At 26.8% G+C, this 19,013-nt stretch overlaps 1 protein-coding gene across 2 annotated transcripts in view; it reads left to right on the forward strand.

The window, feature by feature from the left end:
• Positions 1-18,693, forward strand: part of LOC107447254 (lachesin) — a 116,728-nt gene extending 98,035 nt beyond the window's left edge. For both annotated transcript variants that reach the window (XM_071178474.2, XM_071178475.2), the window contains exons 9-10: positions 12,501-12,587; positions 17,301-18,693. In XM_071178474.2, coding sequence (XP_071034575.2) covers positions 12,501-12,587; positions 17,301-17,428 — 215 coding nt within the window. In that variant the 3' untranslated portion in view covers positions 17,429-18,693. The remainder of the gene's footprint in view (positions 1-12,500; positions 12,588-17,300) is intronic.
• The last annotated feature ends 320 nt before the right edge of the window (positions 18,694-19,013 follow it).

A 19,013-nucleotide genomic window follows, 5' to 3' on the forward strand; every position in this document is an offset into this window, starting at 1 on the left:
TTTTCACTGAACTGAATAATGCCATTTTTTCAACAAAAAAAAATAAAAAAAATCTTAAGCTTGTTTAAAAGAATGCTTATAAAAGAACATATTTATAGCGATTTATAAATTTTTAATAATATAATACATTTTATTTCCTTACTCGAGGAAATTTATATCAAAAGGAAAAATAGTTATAGTTAAGAAGCATATGGAACAATATTTTCTTAAGAATTCCATTTTTACATTTTCCAGAAAGGAATTTGAGATATTATATTTCTACCACAAACTTCAAAATATATTTTATAATAAATATTTGAATCAAAAGAGCTTGATTTTTTTTGTTTACTGAATTAAATACTCTACTTAAGTCCAATGAATCTCCATTTTCAATAATACTTCATGTTGGAAAGCATTTCTCGAGAGTATACCAATACTATCAGTAGTTTACATATTATTAGTTTACATATTTTATGTAATTGTCTGATTCAAATACTAACTATATGCAGCAAGTACTGTTAAATAAGTAATCTAAAATTCAAGCTACATATAAATACTAGAATTATAAAATTATAGAATTAAAATATTATATAAGAACAAATAGAAAGAAAATCCTATCACTATTTCTTCCTAATAGAAAATTTTACAGCTAAAATTAGCGTATCTAAATACCATGAGATTTCATATAAGCTAGTAGCAATTAGGTTATATATGACATTTAGTTGAATATAATCGCATATAATGGCTAAATTATTACGACTTCAGTTCTACAATAATTGAAGATGAATAATTTAATAATTTACTATATAGATGAAATTAAATAATTTACTATACCATATTGGCATTTTTATTGCATTTAAGAGTTAATCAGGACTTAAATAAATGCGATCATCAAGGTAAATTCATTTCATTTTTGTTATGTACTTGTTAATGTTTTGTTATGTTCCTTATGTGCTTTGCAGATGTCTAGTCTATATATATATATATATATATATATATATATATATATATATATATATATATATATAAGTTCAAAATGAAGAATAAAATAAAGAAAAATTATAGACAAATGAAAAAAAGGGGGGTGAGAAATAATAAGTAAAAAAATAACAAACATTATTTTATTAAAAAATAAAAAATAAAAAAATGAAATGTTAATTAAAAAACCGGAAAAAAAAAGCCGGAAAAAAGAAGATATAATCTTTTCTTCAGCCCACACGATTATATCCGCAAAACAGAGTGCGGATATAATCGTGTGGGCTGAAGAAAAGATTATATCTTTTTTTCCGGTTTTTTAATTAACATTTTTTTTTTTTAATAAAATGTTGTTTGTTATTTTTTTACTTATTATTTCCCACCCCCTTTTTTTCATATGTCTATAATTTTTCTTTATTTTATTCTTCATTTTGAACTTATTGTTTTTCTTAACTTTCTTAGTATTTTCTTGCATTTATTCATTTATTATATATATATATATATATATATACATACTAACGTATGGGAATTTGCAACACTCTGAAAGGGCTGTCGAAAATGGGAAATTTATTTCACATGTTAACAGTGGTACAAATAAACGATCAATTTTTTCAAGTTAAGAAAACGAAAATATTGTTGACGGAAATCAGTACTTTGTGAGTGATGAGATCATGTTACACATCGTGGCTTTGAATTGTACGGACTCTGAATAAATTAATGGAGAATAGCATTACATATAGCTTTGACTTGACTCCAAAGCTCTGTATTATTGTGTGCCCCAAAAGCTGTACAAGCAAGTCACCGACCTATGAAATCCAATACATGCTTAATGAGTGATATATCCGGGCAAACCATGGTAAAAGTGAAATCTGTCGAGTACTGAAAAAGCGTTGTGTAGTTTTAAAAACATTTGCACGGTTATTATCCTGCTTAATTAAAGCACCTGGAATGAATTGAAGAATAAAGAAAGCTTACATCTCCGCATGATCCTTTTATAGTACACCACTTTTGAAGTTGCCCGTAATTTGCACTTGATGAAATTGATAATTATATCCAAATAACTCCTCATACCATAATGTTTGGTGCTTATATTATATGACGCTGGAAATTACACTGTGAGAGCTGACGTTTCCTCTGGAAAGTTTGTCGCAGACTTTTCCATTATTGTACTCCGGATATTGTAGCGAAATTCGTCGCGAAAAAAATGTATTGCAACTGCGTTGCGTAGCCCATTGAAATCGATGGTTTCTGTGAATCAGTGTCAGAGTTAGCATGCGAAGAGAAGCACTGACTCGCAGGTGATGCTGCAGCAGGCGGAACCGAATCTTTGAAATAGACAACACAACAAAAAACATGTAGCCGAGCTACAACGTTGTGCTTTAACACTAGAAAATGATTTACTGTCTGTCACAGCCATGCAGATGAGGTGTCTACCGTACCTTTCTGTTGTGCTATAGTGTGCGCATCAGTCAGGTTTTCACATTGTATGTTTCATCTATGTCCATTTCCTACAAATAAGTATTGCTACTGTGGCATTAAACTGCGTGCAGGATATGTATTCTTGACATGAAATACCAACCTCTAACATATCATCGATTCAGCCTCGTACGATTTCTGTTTTTGTCTCTACATGTCTAAGGCCGCTTAAGATCTGCACAATCAGCATCGGCCAGCATTTGAAATTTGTGAATAGGGAAACGATCTGTTCACCTTGCCCTTTCTCATATCCAGCTTCTTCTGGTGATATCTTTGTTGCCTGTGGAGAGTGCGGATGATGATAAACCAGAGGAGCTGTTAGCGCGATACTGTATCATGGCCCTGCTCTAGACGTTCTTGGACAAGGTGGACATGAAACAACAACCACATGAGCTATGTTATTTGTAGGAATGGTGATATGCTTTTGGCGAGACATGATCGCGGTCAGAAGATGACTAACTGCTAACAACGTATATTTGCAGTCGTTCATAGAAAAAATGGCAGAAAAGGAGTTGGTTCTTGTTCAGCACATGCGCAATTGATTTGTAATTCCAATAAGTTATATGTGTTACTTTACATTTCGTATAAATTGGATTCATTTTTACGTAATACCTTCGTGGTGTAGCAATCTTCACATCCGTGAGAGTGTATATAAGGGTCCCCTTCAACTGAAAACTAAATAAAGCAAATATTACAACCTTATTCCTTTTAAATTATAGAGAAAGGATTCCATTCTCTTATGACGTGCCTAATTAATATTTTGAATTTTTTTTTCCATTTTATTCACAGAAGTTTGTTTCATTGAGACTAGTTATAAAATTATAAATTTTTAGTTTATTAGCAATTCCAAAATTTAAACTTAAAAAATAAAAACAAAAAACCTCCAAAATATTTAGTTTGGAAAGTAATTTTAATTAGTCTAATTTGAATTAAAGAAGAGAAATAATACATATTTAAAAATATAGATTAATTACTTAATAAATGTGTCCATGTAATCATCCTTAGGTTAAACTGGGAGCAAGTAGCATCCTTTTCCACATTAAAAGGACCCTTAACTTTTGAAATAATAAGAAATTTTCTCAGTCACAAGGTATTTTTAAAAGAGTATGCTAATAAAATTAAAAAAGAATGATCGCCTTATTATTTTATGCATTTGGATAATTCTTTTTACAAAAATATTTACACTCAAGCAAATAAGAAAATACTACCTTCAGGTATCAAACAAAAATCATCTTAAATTATGAGAATATTAAAAAAAAACTTTTGTGAAAATTGCTGTTAATGACTAAATGTTAGGTTAACAGTAATTATTAACGCAATATCTTTTTTATTTAACAAATATCATTTAGTTAGGATTTTCAGAAACAAAGGTTAATTTATACAGAATTTTTAAATTTCTGTAACATTTAAAAAAAAAACACAAAAACTGCCTAAAGGGTGGAGTAAATTAGTGTTACAAATCCAGAAATGTGAAACTATTGAGCCTTTAATAAACATTTCAAATTAGTTGAAACTAAAAATTAAAAATCTTTTTTTTAATCGCAAAGCCTGAAATTGTGAAAAAAGGAAATGAAGTTTAAGTGAATGACTTTCGACAAAAGTTAATTTGACAAACTTTTTAACTGTATGATACATACTGAGTGTGACCATGTTTTTTTGACTTTCAAGATTTTCGAACAATGAGGTCTGGGAAAATTTTGCAGCTGCTGAAAGCATTAGTCAACAACTAATTAGCTTTTAATGACCTTTTAATCATTCGCTAAACAGACAGCTTTATAATGGAGTTGAATACTTTTATTTTTTAATTGTCAGGAAAGATTATTTAAAGTCATTTATATTCACGGAAGACAGATTCAAATTTCAAACTAAAGAGTCTTTTCCTTTAAAAATAAAAACATTCTAATGGCACAATTTGAAATGAGCATAGAGTTTTAATTATTAGCACATACATGAACAACTTTTCCAGCTTTTTTAATGTGATTTTTTTTAAGCTTTGGTAAGTTTCTAAAGGAAACAATAGTGCTAAATTGCATTCTCTATTGCTTGATTTTGGAACTTCGAGATAAGTAACTGGTGTCTTACAAACCTAAAACATTGCTTCCAGTGTCAAAGTTTTTAATGCAACATTTAAAATAATAGACAAAAACATTTGTGAAGAACTAGTCCTAATTTTAAGCTACTTCCCCACAGAAAGCGCGTTTTAGATTTTTTTTAAAGGTGGGAAAAAGTAGACTATACATGTCAACATCTTTCCTGAAACATGTACAGAAGATAAAAAAAAATTCTTTTCAATTTTGAAATTTGTTAAACACGAACAAAATATTACTCTTTTAATATCGAAAATGCACTTAACTTAAGCTTTAAATTAAAAGCTTTTCAACGCCTTTAATTTGCTACACTGTAATTATCATTTTAATTAATATTTATTTTATACTATTACATTCATCCATTTTTCTTTAACAAATGAGATAGTTCGCAACAAATGTTATTTGTCTGCAAATTTCACACAATTTAGGTTTTAAATATCCAAAGGAAATTATAGTGGAAAATGGCGCTTCGAATTAGAAAAACAACAATGATGTTAATACGATGCATTTCATATCTTTCTAATCTAGCAAACAAAAAGGAAACAATTCACTACCCATAGGTAGTCAGCTTAACATTGAAATAGAAGCGCTGAATCATCGTTAATTTAAATATTTTATGCTTCATAATACTCCTGTAGCTGTTTATTTATCTTATTCAAATGGGAAACACTATAGTCATCCATAATAATTTATTTTTTCAGTTTGTTTTAAGCAATTACTTAAAAAATATTAAGGAATTAGCTATACTGTAAGTTAGTTGTAGAAGTTCATTTTCTCAGATAACCTTAAATCATAATTTATGTGAAGCTGGATCTAACCCAGAAAAATTAGAAAGTGCTATGTTTCTTCCGAAAAAACACGTGTCATAGCTTTGGAGACTATCCACTGCTGTAATTCTTCTTATCACTGGTTACATATCTGTACATCTCTTTCTGATTGCGCTGGAGCTGGAATCATTCGTGTGCAGTTTTGTTTCAGTCTCCTGGTTGGAAACTTCGCGACTTTGACGGAGAGTTACAGTCGATTCAAATAACTTTACATTCAACGAGATTATTTTGAAAGAACAGTTATCCCTTCTGCACCACAAGCTCTTTCCTCTGATAATGAGGCCAAGAACTCAAGTGTCATGGCATACAAGACTTTGCACGAGAATTTTCATAATAAAGTGTAATTTCAGTGGAGTCCCTCCCACTAAGGCATTGCGGGGAATAAGAATACGGAATGCTTAACCATGAAGGGATCTTTGGTTCTCCAGAAACCTTCAGGAAATTTGGGATTCCTTTTAGCTAAATTACTGGGGTTTCCAAGTGCTTCTCTCGTGAGATGACTTTCAATCTTTCAAGCGGAAAACCTTGGAATGCACTCTTCTCTAAACCAAAGCGATTCTTAACTCACCTCATGCGACTGCAGTTGCAACATCCAGAGTCCTGACAGGTGAAAATTGTCTTCTAGCCCATATTTTTCGTTTAAACCTAATGACTGGCATTTGATAATAATAATAATTAAAATAGTGTTGAATGTTAGGTTGTCAGGCATTTATTTAGAATAATATTGTGTTTTTATAAGAATAAAAACTTAGTTATGATTAGTTAGTTATTTAGACTTATTTTCTATTCTTTCTAAAATGGCTGTAGAAATTTTACGCATAAAAGGTGCTCGTGCCGCATACTATCTCACCATTACGGAGCTTGCCTGTCATACGATGACAGATCTTGCTTTTTTGAACAAAAGCATATGTACTGTGCGATACTCAAGCTATCACTCGATAGGCGAGCGAGGAAGTAGTACAGCACGTGGAGCATTTGGATAAATTTATTTTCTTTATTTTTTTTCATTATTTTTTAAAATCTTGCCTCGCGACAGAGAGGGAAAGAAAGCTGAAATGTCCCGAACTCATATTTATGATGGTTTACATGATTCAATGACTACCGAGCAGATATTAAATTATTACTAAAATTCAACGCATAGAGCATTTTGAAAATATAGTGGATATCTTTGCAAAATAGTTAAAATGGAAATCTTTCCATGCGGACAAAAGAGAGAAATACAACTAGTTATATAATGTCCCATTAACGTGACCTATATTATAATTATTTTTAGTTTAAAATGAAAAGATTAACACCAGTTGCTGAAAATTATAGGTCAAAGCCAAATAATTTTGAAAACTTTCATCATTTTCTAAACCGGCAATTTCGATAAATTAAAATATTTAATTTAACGAAGATTTTTTGAACTTATTTATATTAGTTGAAGACATATTAAAGACGTGCATTTAGAAAATTCATATGTTAAAATAATTCGTACATTTAAAATTTGATTTTCTGAAGAGCTATTCAACCGATTGCGCTCAAATTCTGTACTTTGCCCTGTTAAATCACAAACTGTAAAAATTGTAATTTTGTTTGATGAAAAAAAATTTTTTTTTTGCAATTCAAAATTTTTTAGACTATTATTAAATAATAGGATAAAAAATAATGAATGTTTACTAAATGCATGGAAATACCTTTGGATAAACTATTTTTTTAATTGTGTGCAAAAATTTTCAATTCACTTAAAAAGTTCTCGAGACATGGTGAAATACGCAAAAATAAAATTAACATTATGGGGTCCAAACATTGCATCGCTCTCCTGATCAAACAATTGGGACCATATTTCCCAGGTTGAGGTGACCCTCTATATTGAGGTCAGAAATTTGAATCCGAAAAAAAATATGTTTCTTCAAATAAAGTACTTATTTTTCAAATTGCGGCAACATCATTATTTTGGGCTTCAGAATTAAAGGGAATTCATTGAAAAAAAGGTATGTTCGTTCGGAGAAAGTGTGTTTTTGTGTCTATTTTCGCAGTTTAAAGTATCGTCTTAATTATTTCATTAACCTATTTGAGGTCACCATTTTGAACCATCAAGTTTGAGTATCGAAACGTGAGGATCCTATTATTAGATAAAAAGTTGTTCAAGGTGGTCCGCTTTTTTCTTTTTTTTTTTTAATGTTGAGCTCAGTAAATTAATCTTTAGTTATTAATATTAATTAGCTGTGTATTATTAATAATAATCAAGTAAGTTAGTTAAAATTAATAATCTTCATAGAATTTATCATACTTACCAGTTATTATAAATAAAAATCAGTGAGGTTTGGTCAATACTATAATTTATTCAAAACCACCTTACAATTTTGATTCTAGAAATATAAAAAATTCCTTGAGACAAAAGATATGTTAAGGAAAATCATAGCTCTGTGTCTTGATTTTCCTTAACATGTCGAAATATTAAATACAGAAGTACTATGAATATTAACTTTTACGTCTTGTAGAGCTTTGCAGATATTTTACTAAATTAAATGCAATGAAATCAATACATGAGCTGTTTCAAATATTTTATAGGGTTAAAAAAAAATGTGTTTGAGGAGCAATATTAAAATGATTAATCTTAGCTAACATGATGATATATAAAGAAATACAAATTGAATTTTCAAACTAGTATTTAAAATTAAAACATATATATAAACTCGTATTGCTCATAACTCTTTATTTCTCTTAACTCTACTATTCTCTACTACGACCTATTTATTATCACAATACATAGTTATGTAAAAATTAAATAAGGTTCAATTTTCGACAAATTATGCTTAATTCTAAGCACTAACAGTATTTCATTTGTAATTGTTAAATATAATCATTTCATAAAATTAATGCGCATAATTTATCCCATTTACTAGAAAAACAAAAAAATTATTAATGCACCAACCTTTTAAAATAGTTTCAATGTTTTGATAATAAAAAATATGGAGACATACGGTAGAAAAAAGTTCAGTTAGCGCTACTTGCGAATGAAAAGGAAAGGATACCATGGCCTCTCTATCAATATAACAGTATAATTTACAGAAAACATTTCTTTACGGCAAAGTTCTAAAAATCCTTGAGGCAACACTAGAATAAAGAAGCAATTTTATTAAATACTCAAGCCCACTTTTTGCCGAAAATCTCACGATTTCAATTCTAAATTATTGCTAAAAATAACAAAATACTGTTTGAGGATTGTTAATTTGTCGTATTGGAGATTTTTTTTTATTTTGTTATGACAGTTGTATTGCTTAGTTTCGAAACTTGTCAAAAACCAAAGCTCGTTTTCTTCAAAAGCTGCAAAAGTAGGCTCAAATGCCAAAGTTTCATGAATAACATAAATTTTAAATATTTTATAATTCATTATTACATCAAATATAATTTCCTTCTTTAATCATAACCAAATAGTTTTTGCATATAATACAAAAAATATAATCAACAGTTGAAAATCCGAGTTAATTGCTTGTTAGTTTTTAATGACTTTTTAATCATTTCTAAACAGTTTTGTGATCGAGTTAAATATTTTCACTTTTTAATTGATAAGGAATATTCTTTTTATCTTTTTTATGTTCATGGAAAACAGTTAAGTTCTATTTTGAAACTAATGAAACTAAAGAAATAGAAACAAAAATAATGAATAACAATAGCACAATTATAAACAAGTTTAAAGATGTGGAATATATTTTCCAGTTCTTGTTAATAAGTAAGTTTTTCTGAAAATGTTCTGAGTAAAATGGCACAATAGAAGAGACATTTACCTTGCCTTATTTAGGAACTTATTAGGGACGAAAATAAAACTGAAAAAGTTGACCAGGGTTTCAAAATGACTCCGCATAAGGCATAATGCAAACGTCAATTATTTATTATTGCATGGAATTCAGAAGACATATTCAAGCACAATTAAATTTATTTTAAAGTGAACTACTAAAACTGACCACCAGCTTCAGGAAATGTTATCTGGCTATAAGTGATTTTCAAACACTCATTAAATAATAAAACTTATTTTGAAAATTCTTTCTTAGTTTATTTTTCAATTCCAAAAGAAGTTTGATATAAAGTCAATTAAATTCATGGAAAATGGATTCAAATATATTACTAAAGAGATATTTACCAGAAAAAGAAGAAAAAAAAAACGTAATAGAACAAAATTTGAAACAAATTTAAGAGCTTTAATATATACTGTGAACCGAGACAATATAGACAGATGTTTTTACACTTCCGATGTTCTGTCACATTTCTAAGCGAATTAAAAAAATAAAATTACCAGAAAATAAAAAATGGAAAATAAAAAAAACTGTTTGTTGACAAAATTGGAGAAGTTTTTTATTTAAACATTATAAAGTTTCCAACGATAAAGATAAATGTTAGATTTTTTACCTCATTTCAAAAATTTGTTAATGAACACACATGTATTTTTAAATGCCTTTCTCTAAATTTAAATGAAAAAATGTAAACTGCAAATATCCTAAACGAATAGCGGTAATTAGATTTTTAAAATTATATATATATATATATATATATATATATATATATATATATATATATATATATATATATATATATATATATATATATATATATATATATATATATATATATATATATATATATATATATATATATATATATATATATATATATATATATATATATATATATATATATTTATTGTCGTTTTGGAAAAATATTTTATTAGTTAGATCAGAATATTTGCGTTGCATTAAAAAATAATGCATGCATTTCTCAAGGAAATCAATTAAACAAAACATATAGCAATATAATAATTAATTAAACTAAGTTAATGGTATCTTGTGATTATTTAATAATAAATAATAAAAAAGTGCTTACTTCTCAAACTATTTTTAAAAATTACATTATTTTAATTACATTTTTCATTTTATTTATTTTTTTATTTATTATTCAATTATTATTTAATTTATATTTACATTCAGTGCTTCACTTTGCAAGTATTTAAACAGTCAAATACTCCACTTAAAAATGTTTGCCACAAAAGTCTTATAATTATTCCTCGATATTGAAAAGAATAAATAATTTAAAAATATGGAAACAATAGCTTTTCGTAGCTTATTATATTCTTTCAGAACGAAAATTAGTATGAAATAAATTTATATTTACGCAGTAAAAGAAATTGCAGTAAAATTACCGTATTGTATGGTAATGACAATTGTGTTTGGAAAAAAAAAACACAATTGTGTTTAATAAAACCAAAGCATAACGATATTTGATCCATTAATTTGGAACTTCTTTCTGTTCATATAGTAACGGTTTATCGGAAATTCTGGCTTTCAAAAGTACAGTTCTTATTTCCTAACGGTTAGTAAAAAATTCAAAATTGAGTTTTAAATAAAACCGAATAAATGGCTTTTAAGCCATGGATAAAATTACCGAATTTTATCACACGTTATTAAGACCACATTAACTTAAATAAGTTAACCGAAGATAATTTAACGAAAATCATTAACATAGCGCTTCGGTAAAACTTGCCAAGCTTTTTAGCGTTCCCATTGAGCCAGAAACACCGTAAATTCAACCATATTTTGGTAGCTTTGAGCATAATTTTTTCTCGGTGTATAATTACAAACGAAAAATCTTCAACAATAAATTTTTTCACTGAATATTATTCTCCAACCAATGCACACATATTATCATTTTATTCAGTACATTCCAAAGGAAAAATGTTTCGATAAAAAACAAATTCTTTGAGTGGGATTAAGGTTGTTCTTTTCACGTGTTTAAGGGGTTACAGGTTCAATGACAAGCGTACAAATACATCAAAGCGGTTTTAGTTATTTATAAAAGCAATTGCCATTGGATGAAGTATTAATTTGGACAAAGCAGCTTACCTGTAGTTGAATTTAGTTTATTATAGCTCGTAAATAGGAGAATCTAAATATTTGATTGCAAGAATCCTTCAAATAACAACAGTATTTGCCTAAGAGTTGAGAAAATTTAAAAATAATATTTTATAAGAGTTGGGCTGTAAAATTTAATTGATTTCTAGGCTTTTTTCACGTTTCACAAATTCAGTTACATTAGAAGGAAATATGAAATGATTCGTGAATTTTCTTTCATTAATAGGGACAATAGTATTGGAATTAAAGACTCATATTTACCTTGAGAGTTATTTTAGGACCTAAAGCACCCGAGCATAAATTCAAACAAGTTAACAATAAATCATAAATTCAAACAAAGCAACTTAACTCAAAAGAAGTTAAAGTTTATTATAATTCGTATATGGTATAATCTATACATTTAATTGCAAGAATCATCAAAATAGTAATAATGTTTACTTAAACGCTGAAAGAAACATGAAAACATTGTTTTGTAAGAGATGTGTTGTAAAAGTTAATGGTTTTTTTGATGTTTTGGATGTGTTTTTCAGTTGCAAGAACTGAAATACATTAAAATAAAACTATACGGGAAAAACGTACGGTAGTAAGTAAATAATGATATCTTAACTGATCCTTACATTTTACTTAAATAATAAGAATAATAGTATCGAAATTTACGACTCATACTCAACTGGAGAGTTAAATTCAGTTTAAGAAAACATGAATTAAAGTTAAATTTAATGAGCAAGCTTTATTTTAAGCTACACCTTCTTTAAAAATAGTATTACGGTCGTAATTAAATGATATTCTGCATTAGTTGTGCATTGTATTTGAATAATAAGATGTATAATACCTTAACCGTAGTCCACAAATAAATCGGAATAAAATAAAGTAATACATTTTAAGGGAAATTTGAGGGAATAAAAAATATAAAACTAAAGATTAAATAAAAAAAAATTAATGAGTAAGCATTATTTTAATTAAAATTCTAAAAATCATCTTGCATAAAACTTTTAAATCCTTTAAACATAACTAAACACTAAAAAAAATTCTCAAGAACTTTAATGCTTCAAAGTTAGGATTATGCTTCAAACTCTCTTTGATACTTTCTCTTCATCATAATTTATATCATCAAAAATGCCAAGCCATAAAAAAACTCAACCAAGATTAAAAGAGTACTTCCCTTTATCATAACTAACATTCTTTCATCAAGATTATTATGAATGAACAGTTTAATAACTCGTACTCGTGCTATCAGTCTCTGCTGGTAAAACTTTTCTTTTTACCTCTAGATGCCAGCTATGAATTAATGAGGAATACCAACACCAAAGAGAGTCGCTTGCCCAAAAGCTCTCACCTGGAGAGGCAGAGTATATCGAGTAAGTAGAGACCGTGATATTCCTTTGGCCTCCATCCAACTAGCAAATTGTCGAGTTTCCAGAGCACTTTTGAATGCATTTTAATGACATCTTGAATTTATTAATGAAAATGAATTGGCGGAAGGTGGAATATTTGATTTCAGAATAAAAATGAGTTTCGAAATGTATCTAGTCTTGTTTTTAATTTCTGCCGACAGTAATTTTAATGTTTTTTTTTTTAAATTTATTATGAGAACTAAAGTAACTTTAACGCATTGAAATTTTTAAAAAGTGAAACAAATCGTGATTAAAACCTTTCAGGCTTAATATTGTAGTCTGAAAGTCAAGAAGAACAGAAGGCGAGGGAAAAAAATATTTGAGCATTGTCATTGTTGGCAACTTGAAAGAAAAGCTCTTTGTATGCTTTGAATAATGTTAATTTAAGCATTTTTGCATATTTCCAGAATTCTTTTGTATACATTTTAACGAAATCTGGAATATATTTATTAAAATTATTTGTTGGAAGGTAGAATATTTAATTTTAGAGTAAAAATATGCTTCTAAGCGCATTTAGTGTTGTTCTTTTTTGACTTCTTCTGCAAATAATTTTGACATTTTTTTAAACTATTATAGGAAATAAAATATTTTTAATGCATTAAAACTTTTTATAAGTAAACAAAAAAAATTTGTTTAAAATTTTTACTTGATATTGTGTATTATAGTCTGAAGTAGAAGAAAAAGAGTTAAAAAATAATTTTAATACTTTTTTTAAACTATTATAAGAAATAAAATATTTTTAATGCATTAAAACCTTTTATAAGTAAACAAATAAAGAATTAGGATTAAAATGTTTACTTGATATTGCGTGTTATAGTCTGAAGTTGAAGAAAAAGAGGCGAGAAGAATTTGAAATTCTACCATAGTACAGGTTTTAAAAATATTTGAATTTAGTTACTGTTTACAACTAAAATAAAAAGGAAAAGACCATTGCAAGCATTGCATAAAAAAATTGCTAGTTCGTTAATACATTTTTGAATATTTCTAGAATCCTTTGAATGCATTTTAAAAAGATCTTGAATTTATAATTAAAAATTAATTCGAGGAAGGTAAGAATATCTGATTTTAAAATTAAAATAGGTTTCGAAATGTACCTGGTCTTCTTCTTTTTTAACTTAAGATTAATTCAAAAATAAGTATTTTTATAGCATTGTAGCTTTTAATAAGGAAAAAAATTAAAAATCGTGATTAAAACTGTTCATGCTTAATATATATTATCGTTTTAAAATTAAAGAAAAATGGGAGAATTTGAAATTCAGACATAGTAAATGCATTAAAAAAAATTTTAGTATTGTCATTCTTCTAAATTTAAATGAAAAGAAAATCTTTTTGTATACTTTGAATAATATATTGCTTCTTCCTTTTCACATTTTTGCATATTTCCAGAATCCTTTTGAATGCATTTTAAGAAAATCTTGAATTTATTAATAAAAATGAATTGCTGGAAGCTAGAATATTTGATTTTAAAATAAAAATAGTTTTTTACATGCATATGGTCTAGTTCCTTTTTCAACTTCTTAAGTGATAAAATAAAATTTTCAAAGCACTTAAACTTTAAATAAAATAAAATAAAAATAGCTATTAAAACATTAAAACTTTCCATACTTAATTTTCTACTTTGTTGCATAAAATCAAAGACGACTTGGTCAGGAGAATTTGAAATTCTTCCATAGCGGATTTTTTAAAAAAAATCTATTTGTATATAGTGTTTGTTGGTAACCAAGATATAAGATAAAGCCCTTTGTATTAACTGGATATTATAATGCTTATTTTTTAAAAATACTTTTGCATATTTACTGAACCCTTTTGCCACATTTTAATAATATCTTGAATTTATTAATGAAAATGAATTGGCAAAAGGTAGAATATTTGATTTCGAAAGGAAAACAGGTATAGACATGCATCGTGTCTTATCCGTTTCCGAATTCTTAATATATTTAATAGAGGAACTAAAATATTTTAAATGCATTGAAATTTTCAATCTAAAAAATTTACAAAGCGTGATTAAAAGTTCCATACTTCTTAATATTGCATATTGTCGTCCAAAACAGGCAAAGAAAATTTCAAATTCTCCTCGCCATAGAATTTGTTTTAAAAAATGTTTGAATACAGTTATTATCGGCAACCTTAAAAAAATAAGACTAGCCCTTTGAATACATGAATAAATGTATTCACGTATAGTAAAGTCGGTAATATAAAGTACAGTTGAACTAAGTTCAATATGAACATTTCAAAAAGAATCTTCCTTGCTGAACTTTTGCTTAGTATCTTCCTCTTAGTAAGTGGTCAACAATCTCATGGGTTTTGATTGAATAGAAAACAAAGGAAAACTTAAATATTTTTCCCTGATATTTGATGTAACTGAAAGTGTTCAGCTTTGATTTTGATTTTTTTTCTTCTCCTTTTTGTATTTTTTTACATTTTTTTCTTCAATTTAAAAACAAAAATATAATATTTCTAATTGTGAAATTTCCTGCTTTCGAACCCTTAATTTTTTATATTTTATAATATAAAATCGAACCTAAAAATGATCAACTAACTTCAATGGTAAAGGAATTATGATAAAGGAAAAATGTCTAAAGTAAAAAATGTCGAAATCTCAATGACGTTACTATCAAAAAATGAAAAAAAAAAAGATGCTGAGAAAAGAGCAGTAAGTCCAATGTGGGGGGGGGATTATTTTTGTTTCTTAATTATGATAAAAATATAATTTTTTCACCACTTGAATGGAAACTAACTGTATTATTTTTTATTAGTAATAAAAAGCTCGTGATTTTTTTTAGTCTTAAAATTTATAATATAATAAAAAGAATGACAAATAATAGCTATATTTATATGTTCATCTTTATGGGGTTCAGCCTTACAGAAATGTAACATTAGTAGGTCTTTTTAAGCTTAATTTACAGAATTGATGTGTAACGTTAGCTTGATATTTTATGATCATGCGCTGAAAATTTTGCATGCAGATGGAATCAATCAATCATGAAAAATTATTCAAAACATATCAATAAATAAAAAGTATTTACATAATACTATAAAGTCATCACATAATCTTTAGAAGTGTTTATTTTGACCCATATTTTGCTGTGGTTAAAAAAGTTACAGCATTGCACACTGGATAAATATGTCAAACCAGTAAGTAGGAAATAGAAATGAATTTTTCAAAACATTTATGAATTAATCATTAGTGCTAATCATTAATTCAACTAACATTTGGGGATTATGGTAATCAGATATTGTTTTTAAAATATTGAAGTTAAACTAGATTTAAAAATTTAAATTTTCAGTTAAAAGCCTGTAGCTTGTTATCTCTAATAACGAATTTTATTACCTAGCTACATACATTTTAGAAATATCCTTAGCTGCATAAAAGGCAGAAATTCGGTAATGAGAATTAAACTTGATTAAATAAATCCACTTTATTTCTACCTAAGTTGGTAAAAATAAGAATTTATTTACTTACATTTTGACGCATTGATTGAGGTTTTCCCAATGACAGATGCTTTAAATGTAAGAAAAGAAATTGAATTATAAATAAAGGTTTTTCATATATTTATTAATTTATAAATCCACTGAATTTCTACCCAAGTTGATTGAAATCAGGAATTAGTTAATTTGATTGTTGATATATTAAATGAGGTGCTTACGTTTTCAAAATTATTTAAGGAATTTAAAAGCAAATGATAAAGATATTTTGAAATTAAAAAAAAGTTTTTATTTTTATTTTTTCATTAATTTGTTATTCCGAAAATGTTGTTATTCAAAATTGAAACCATTGATTAACTTTACGCAAAGTCAACCTACGATGAGAAGACTTTTTTTTTTAAACAGAAGGTGCTTTCATAAATAATAATTTGTTTTCTTTGCTAAAATATTTTTCTTCCTCTTTTGGTTGTTAACTGCTACACAGTTTAACAATTTTCATGCTAATTTGTTTTATAACTAGAAAAAACTATTTGTAAAATGCTCGATCTGTATAAGTATAAGAACTATAAAATAAATTAACTTGCATTAACAAAGTCATCCCTGTTTACAATAAATGATATTAAAATACATGTTATATGCAAAGAAGAAAATTTCTGAAAAATTATGTTAAAAATTAGCGGATTTCACGGTGCCAGAACTTTTTCTTGTAAAAACCATTTTTACCGTAAAATTTTATACATTAATTTACTGAATCACAGTGATATTTACTGAATTACAGTGATTCAGTAAATATTACTGTGAAATTTGGAGTACATCAGATATCCTGTTCCGTAGGGTAAAGATGAATTTTACGTAATATGTACTGACACACTGAATGTCGGAACTTTTTACCGTAATTTTTCAGGTGTTTTCTTTTCGATGTACTTTATTTGTTTTGTATCAAAACAACTTAAAATATTGTTATGTATAACCAGCTATTATTTAATATTATAATATACAGCATCGATATGTGTATACATTACGTACATAATATTTTTTATCAATTTATTAAAGTGTTTAGGAAACACCATTTTATTCGCATTGATGTAAAAATCTTTAGTTCTTTTTTTTCCAACTCAACACTTTTTCCTGCTGCCTATATGTGCCAATTTTATTTTGTTCCTCGAAATAAAGTCAAAATTTATGTGAATGCAACCTGTTTGAAAAAGATGTTACAAAAATTCTTTTTTTTTTCACACTTCCTCTTTCTAGATTTCATTACATCTCTAAGTTCTGGAAACCGAGCAACAGAAAGAGAAATGGCTGCCTTCAACCAACTTTTCATTGCCGTCATTTGGATCTGTCAGTATCTGACGTTGAAACTGATGATCTCCTACTGAATTGAAAAGAGCAGTTTATGTCCTGGATTCTCAGGAAGGGATGAAGTTGTTACCCGAAAAAAAACGGGAAAAATTCTGTAAAATATAAAAGAGAAAAGTTATTTTACGGACATTTTTGACATTTATTTTTTTTTTCAACAAACTGATGGCATTAACAGAAGCTTCTTTTATAACTCAAATTTTCGGCAAGTATGTTTCAGACAGATTGAAAAATGCCATATTAAATTATGTTATGTATAACACATAATTTAGCTTTTACTTATGGTTCAGTTAATGATGTCTATTGCATAATATAATTTTGCCTAGTGTTTAACATTACCGTTTTAATTAATTACTATTGATGTAATTAAAAAAATGTTTCAAAAGAAGAAAAATTCGGTTACAAACGTTAAACAATAAAATATGTGAATAAGATAAATAAGGAATTTACTGTCAGTGTTATAATATTTAAAATAACTGATATATAACCAAAATCCTCATAAATCTAAGCTATAGTTTTCAATTATAAATTTTTCATGATTTTTTCACGCTGTTTAATTAAGTTTTAAAAATTTCCTGCATATTGGAAAAACTGAAATTTAAATTACAAAATATATGAAGGAAAAATTATTTTTAACACTTGTTATATTGTAAAGAATTATTAATCACTGCAAAGAGTTATTTTACGGACCTTGTAGACCTTTAGTTTTTTTCAACAAATTGATGGCATTTACAGAATTATTATTTTTGAAAGTATGTTTCAGATACTTTGATTCATAATATAAATAAATAAGAATTTGGCTTACAATTTATAATATTATTGAATGATATAGTTTTACTTAAAATTTACTATAACCGTATTGGACAGCTGTATAATTAATGTTTATGTAATTAACAAAAATATTTTGAAAAAAAAGGAGATATTCTGTTACATGCAAAAAACAAGTTAATTTACGTACTGTATAAACAATTAATTTACTTACTGTATTTTACGTACATGCAATATAATTAACCTAAATATCTTTTGAAAATAGAGTATTAGAACAAATATTTTAAAAACAGTGAAAAACGTAATGTTGAACAATAAAATTTGTAAATAAGATGAATAAAAATTTTACATTCAGTGTTGTAGTATTTCAGGTATCTAATGTAATAGGCTCTTTCCTGTTAAATTCCAACCTTAATTTTCACTTGTAATTATTTTAATCATTTTTTATTCAAAGTGTTAAAAATAAAATATCCTGTCAATTGGGCGAACTAAAACTTAAATTAAAAGAAAAAGAAAACTTTAAAATAATGAAAGAAAATGTATGTACAGATTTATTGAACAAATTATTCGTTATTATCATATAATTATAAGATTTATATATAATACAATTTGAGATACAAATACAGTAATAAAGAAAATTGAAGAGAAAAATAATACAATTTAAATTTCCAAGATTCGATAGCGCCAAGCTGCTAAAAACACTACTGGAAAAATAATACATATTTTATTTCATCTTAAAATATCTTTCTTTATTTCATATTTAACATATCAAAATTCAATCTAAAGCTCTTAATTTCAGAAGTGGCATCATTTTTAAATTTTATTAAAAGTATAAAT

This window comes from Parasteatoda tepidariorum, chromosome 6 (assembly GCF_982258835.1).
Source record: "Parasteatoda tepidariorum strain Cologne lab strain chromosome 6, Ptep-v5.0, whole genome shotgun sequence".
Classification (NCBI taxonomy): Eukaryota; Metazoa; Arthropoda; class Arachnida; order Araneae; family Theridiidae; genus Parasteatoda; species Parasteatoda tepidariorum.